Source organism: Microtus pennsylvanicus, chromosome 8 (assembly GCF_037038515.1).
Source record: "Microtus pennsylvanicus isolate mMicPen1 chromosome 8, mMicPen1.hap1, whole genome shotgun sequence".
NCBI classification, from domain to species: Eukaryota; Metazoa; Chordata; class Mammalia; order Rodentia; family Cricetidae; genus Microtus; species Microtus pennsylvanicus.
In genome coordinates this window covers 38,219,675-38,226,310 of record NC_134586.1, presented here as the reverse complement: position 1 = coordinate 38,226,310, position 6,636 = coordinate 38,219,675, and the positions used below count along the sequence as shown (strand labels likewise).

General features: G+C 46.3%; 1 protein-coding gene across 1 annotated transcript in view; it reads left to right on the top strand.

The window, feature by feature from the left end:
- The first annotated feature begins 1,305 nt into the window (after positions 1 to 1,305).
- The window catches only part of Arl8b (ARF like GTPase 8B), a 38,388-nt gene continuing 33,057 nt past the window's right edge, over positions 1,306 to 6,636 (top strand). Inside the window, exon 1 of the mRNA XM_075983275.1 lies at positions 1,306 to 1,624. Coding sequence (XP_075839390.1) covers positions 1,502 to 1,624 — 123 coding nt within the window. The 5' untranslated portion in view covers positions 1,306 to 1,501. The remainder of the gene's footprint in view (positions 1,625 to 6,636) is intronic.

Here is a 6,636-nt window from a genome sequence, read left to right as displayed (position 1 = left end):
CTACACCCCAAGCCCTTGTGTACATATTTTCTTTTCTTTTTTAGCTTTTTGAGACAGGGTTTCTCCATGTTGTTTTGGAGCCTGTCCAGGAACTAGCACTTGTAGACCAGACTGGCCTTGAACTCAGAGAGCTCCTCCCGCCTCTGGGGATTAAAGGCGTGCACAAATTTTTCTGGTGTATAGTGCAATTAAATCACTTTTCAAGGGTAACACACCAATAAAAACATTACTCTTCACTCTTTTATGTTTATCAACCAAAGACAAGGGGCAGAAGTTTTGTTGCTCTTGCAGAGTTGAGGGTGGATCCCAGGGTTTTGGACAGGTGTGACAAGTGCCCAGTTTCTGAATGTCATGTATTTCTGGTGACAGTGTTTTGCTAGGTTCACTATGTAGTTCAGGGTGGTCTTGAGCTCACCAAACAAGACTTGACCTACAATCCTCCTGCCTCACACTCCAGAGTGCTGGGTTTACAAGTGTGCACCCCGCAACAAATCATTCAGAGCTTCGGTGTCACTTCGTCGGACTAGGTCTCGTGGAGCTCAGACAGGCCTTGAACTCTTAACCTTCTTCCTCAATCTCCCAATCTCACGTGCATCACCAGGCCTAGTTTGGGCACTTTATTCAGCTCTCAGGTGGTTGGAACCCCATACTTCATACCTGTCAGGCAAGCAGCCTACCAACTGAGTTACATCACCAATCCAAATTCTGATTTTTTTTAAATTCTGTGTTTAATTCCTCAGAGTATTAACATGTTATTTCAGAGTACATTGCCAATGAACAATTATAGAAAAACCCAGGATCAACTTTTTTTTTTTAGATTTATTATTATGTATCTCTGTGTGGTGGTATATGCATGCAGGAACCCATGAGGTGAGAAAGCCCTGGATCAGGGTTCTCTAGAGCCAAAGTTACAGGCTGTTGAGGGCAACAGATGTGGGTGCTGGGTTCTGAACTCAGGTCCTCTGAAAGAACGGCATGCACTCTTACCTCCACCCCTCAGTCATCCCCGTAACCTAGCATTTTTGGTTTGTTGAACTCCTGATCCGCCCGCCCTCACCTCGCAAATACTGACGTTGCTGGCGTGAGTCTAGCTGAGGAGACCAATAAGGTAGGGGAAAAATGCGGAACGAACCTACGAGGAAAGAGAGAAGAGGCAAACATACTACAAAGTAAATTGACAGTCGAGCCACTGAAGTCTGTGCTCTGGTCCTACCGCCCGGTGGCGCTGTCGGCGGCGGGCGCTCGGGATCTGCTGGGCCGCGCCGCTCTTGCCGTGCGCTTCCGAGGCTGCGCTGAGCCAGGCGTGGGGGGTGGGTAGGGCGAGTCATATGACCCGCTGGGCTTCCTGGCTCTGGCCGTCGCAGCCGCCCGCTTGTGTCCGCCCGAGTCGCGCCGGGGGGCCCGTCGAGGAGCCGTTGGCGGGTTCGGGGCCGATATCCGCTCGTGGGAAGCAGTGTCCGCCGTCGTCTGCGCCCGTCCCTGCTCGCTGCCGGCCGCCGCCATGCTGGCGCTCATCTCCCGCCTGCTGGACTGGTTCCGTTCGCTCTTCTGGAAGGAGGAGATGGAACTGACGCTCGTGGGGCTGCAGTACTCGGGCAAGACCACCTTCGTCAATGTCATCGCGGTGAGCAGTCAGCTGCGGGAGGCCAGCCCGCCGTCCCGGGCTTGTCACCTCCCCGAGGTCCGGGCCGTACGCATGTGGGCCTCGGAGGTTGTAGCTGGCGGGTCAGCAGCCCGAGGGTCAATTCCATCTTGCGTTGTGGTGGGGGCTGTCCCTTAACGCGGTTTGGAAAGGGTTAATCCGAGCCTGTCACTGTTGCGGCCTTTCGGGCTGTGGAGGCTGAAGGGTTAACTACAACCTGTCACTTGCTCGCCCGGACGGGCTAGTCAGGCCTTCTGGAGACTGTCTGCGAGGGAGGGGAGCCACTCTTGAAATCTCCACTTGGGACGAAGGGAGTCCCTTTGTGAAAGCAGGCGACCCGCGTAGGCGCCTCTGTGGAATGCCAGGGGGAGCCTTAGCGCCTCCAGTTCACTTGGTCTTTGCCAGTTGTCCATGGCTAGTCGAGGATCAAGCTGATGGCCTAGCTCACTGGTGGAATCTGTTGGAGAGACCATTAGTTCCTAGTATTTATTAAGGCAAGAAGTAAGGGCGAGGCGCGTTTCTGTTTTCCTGGAGCTGCTTGTGTTATGCGAGTAAATAGATGGACCTATATTCAACTTAAAGTTGACTATCCTATAGGGTTTGGTCTTTAGAGAGATTCTTCCCCTCTCCTAGAGAAGGAATTTGTTTGGATGCAGACTCATGGAAATTGTCTTGAGAACTTAAATATAATGCGGTGGCGAATTCAGTGGGAGAAGTGGTTGTTGAGTTTTGCTTTTTTGATGGGTTGAGGAAAAAAAAGAAGGGAGCGAATGATCTCTTGTCTGTATTTAGAGCCAAGGAGTCGCTGCTCTGTCTTAGGGCTGTGCTTACTGGGTTGAGCTTTATAGTCGTTTTGAAGAGCAGTGGCGGCAGCTCTCATACCTTCGAGAGGATTGTTGTGGTTCCCTCAGAGGAGACAGGCTGAGCCGTCCGACTGGTTTGGCTACAGGAGTAATTCAGACAGAGTGTCCTGAGAGAAACGAGGTGACTTGTGACTCAGTTTATGTAGTAAAGAGTGACAGGCATGAACAGGACCTGGAGAAACAGAGGAGCAGAAATCCAAACTTCTTTTGAAAAAGACTAAATATAACTATAAAGAAAATTTGTCGGCCTCATGTTTGGCTCCTTCTGTATTACCCGCCCTCTCCTCCAATAGGTAGGTGTCTAATACCAAGAGAATGAGGCAGAACAGACTTTAGGCTTCTTTCTATTAGAACTTTTCTATAGCCTTCGAGGTGTTCGTTTTCTGTTATTTACCCGCGATAAGAATTGCAGTTTCCTTGGATATCTTGTTTTGTGGGCAAGGTTGAATTGGGTGCATATGGGTGTGTCAGTCTGGTCAGTTGTATTTGCTGTGGAGGGACAGTTAATGCAAGAACCCGCACCAATGAGTAGAAGTCAAGGGACATAACTGCTTTCTTTGATGCTTATATAATCACTAGACAGTATAACTTAATATAACAAGTCTAAGAAGCCCTGCATTTAAAATCTGTACCTGCCACTTAGCAGGCTTGGCTCCTCTTTGAATTGACTGTGGTTATCTTATCTCTTAGATGCAGAGGACCTAGTTGTGCTAAGGACTAACTAGGAGGAGTAGGGAAGTACTAACTTGTTTGTAGTGGCTATACTATCTAATGCCAACACAAGGAAATATGTTGAGAAAGGAGTGGCTCTCAGGCCGCTGTGGTCGCAGTCACAGATTTATGGCTTGTGGGAATGAAGCACCTGATTTCTCCCTCCTTTTGCATTGGATTGTTTTAACAGTTGTCAAATGTTGAATTTAGTGACCTTCTGTTATCAATCAATATTAGAGTGTTTTTGAATTATGGTGTAGATAGTCTCTTAAAAAAGAAATTCCCACAAAAAAGAGAGGCTATGTTTAACTTAATTTAATCATTCCAAATTCTATATATAATAAAACATTACATAATGTCTTACATTATGTAATGTGAAACATTTTATATATATATAAATTAAATATATAATTATAACTTGTCAATTAAAATGCTAAGGTTCTAGACATGGTGATGCCTAGGTATAATTGGAGCACGTAAGAGGCTGAGGCAGGATGATTGCTACAGCTGAGGGTCAACTTGATCTATATCTGCATAACAAGTAACCAGACTAGCCAGAGCTACACAGTAACAGCCCCCCCCCCCCAGAACAAAAATAATTTAGGAAAAAAAGAAAAAGTCTAGATTGTAAGTTGGTGATGGGGTTTAACATTCTGAGAAAGGAGGCTAGATGTGAGCTTAACTTGTGTCTCTTTGATTTATTTGTTCTTTTGAGGGTGCACTTTGTGGCTCCGGCTGTCCCTTGAACATGTGATGATTTTCCTGCTTAACTCTCACAAGTGGTGGGATTGTAAACATCTAATTTAAATTTCAGTGCATCTACTTAAGAATTTGAGGATGACTTAGTTAATGTCACCTAGTTTACAAAGATTGTGAAGCTGAGTTTCTTGCATTCAGGTCTTGGTCCATTCCCAAGAAGTTGGACTGTTCAAGGACAGGGCTACTCAGTTTCTCTCTGTTTTTTTTTTTTTTTTTTAATATTTATTTATTTATTATGTATGCAATGCTCTGTCTGTGTGAATTCCTGAAGGCCAGAAGAGGGCACCAGACCTCATTACAGATGGTTGTGAGCCACCATGTGATTGCTGGGAATTGAACTCAGGACCTTTGGAAGAGCAGGCAATGCTCTTAACCACTGAGCCATCTCTCCAGCCCCTCTCTCTGGTTTTTAAACCTGGAATGGTACCTTGATTGTTACAGAGGATTCTCAGTTGTTTTAGATGTTATTGAAAGAAACATCCCTGGACTTTAATTTTCTGATATGTTTTAGAGATGAATTGTGTTAACGGTGGTCGTTATTGCATAATTAGTCATATGTCCTATATGGGTAATGTATTGTTGAGTAATCATTTACTGGTACATATAAATGGGTCATAACATAGTTGCTAAGAAAGATATAATTAAATTTGTGAAAATATTATAGGATAAATAAACTCAAGTCTTATGTATTTTAAAAATGGATAGTCATAAAAATTTGTGTACACTTCTGCAAATTGTGATTAATTGAAAAAGTTAATCCATGGATAATTACTACTGCTAAGAATTAAGAAAGGACACTTGACAAAATTGAGGAAGCCTAAAGTGTTTTGTTTTGAGATGGGCTTTGGTTGAGGATCAGGGTGGCCTCAAACTGGTGATCCTTCTCCCTTAGCCTCTGGTGTGTGAGTACTTCAGGCCTGTAATACCATGCTTACCTTAGTTGTCCAAGAGTTTGTAGAAACTTTAAGTCATCTGTTTTGTTTACCTATGTGGCTACGAAAGCCACATAGGCCAAGGGTTTCAGTAAAAAAGCTAACTGGCAGAATCGGGGCACAAGCCAATGTATTTTCTACTTTTCTCATCTCCTTTTTTTTTTTTTTTTTGGTTTTTCGAGACAGGGTTTCTCTGTGGCTTTGGAGCCTGTCCTGGAACTAGCTCTGTAGGCCAGGCTGGTCTCGAACTCACAGAGATCCGCCTGCCTCTGCCTCCCGAGTGCTGGGATTAAAGGCGTGCGCCACCATCGCCCGGCCTCTCATCTCCTTTTTAAATCTACCTTTGTAGCATGATTTTTAATTGGTCTTAATAATAAAGTCAGATTAGGGGGTGAAAACTGGGACCCTAGAGAAGCAAGCAGCCAGCCGTTACGAAATCCTCAGATCAAATGGGGTATCCTGTCGCTGCAAGTCCTCAGTCTGAATGAGTTCCTGTCTCTTCCTGCATTATATTCTCATTTCTACCCAGCCATATCCCTTCCTGTCTTTCACCTCCCTGGTGCTGGAATTAAAAGTGTGTAACTTCCAAGTACTGAGATTAAAAGTGTGAGCCACCAACACCTGGCTCTGTTTCTCTTTTAGACTGGATCAATCTTGTGTATCCCATGGTGTCCTTGAACTCACAGAGAGCCACCTGCCTCTGAGAGCTGTGATTGAAGGTCTGTGCAACCACTGTCTGGTCTCTGTGAATAGTGTGACTAGCTCTACACTCTGATCTTCAGGCAAGCTTTATTTGTTAAGCACAAACAGAATATTCCTACTTACCTTAGATTAGGACCATAGAGTATAGAACTGGGAGGTCTTGATCCTTTACAAATCTTTTTCTAAGGGTGGTAGTGGGGCACACACCTTTAATCTTAGTACTCAGGAGGCAGGTGTGGCTCTGTGAGTTCAAGGCCAGCCTGGTGTGCAAAGTGAATTCTTGGACAGCCTTGCCAGAACCCCAGTCTCCAAAACCATTGCTGCTTTTCCAAAGTGTAATGATCTGTTCTGTCCCTTTAAGAGACACCCCACCAACTCCCCCCTCCACTGAGGCAGGCAGATATTCCTTCCTGCTTGCATCCTGAGTCTCTTCCTTTTTTCCATCTCCCTCTGGAAGAGGCAGCTTCTGTCTCTCCCTTCTCCCCATTTCTCTCCTTCTCCCCTTGGCTGTTTGTCTCTCTTTCTCTCTCTGTCTCTGTCTCTGTCTCTCTCTCTCTCTCTCTCTCTCTCTGCTCTTCTCCCCCCTTTCCCTTCCCTTCATTAACCCACTAAATAAACATCCAACCTCACTCTGCATGGCCTCTGTCTCGCCCACTGTGTGGCTTCCTGCCCGGGACCAGCCATCTTTAGAGACCTGCGGTATGGTCTCTTGGCGTGACTGTCTGTCTGTCTGTTTCTTCTTGTGAGACTGTCAGTTCCATTGAGGTCTGACCTTGTAGCTACCTTGTAGCTCCCTGCCTGGGACTCGTGGCCGCTGCAACCACTCAGGGAACTGCACCGTTCCTGCCTGGAACTGGCTGCTCTTGGGACCCCCTGCCCGCTGCCTGTCCCCACTCTGGAACCAGCGCGGCATGGTCTCATGGCCCGCTGCCCACTGCAGCCACTCAGGAACCTGCAGCATTTTTATTTAATCCATTGCACAGAGGACTTGAATACAGTCTACAGTCCCAGCGCCCATGTTAACGAC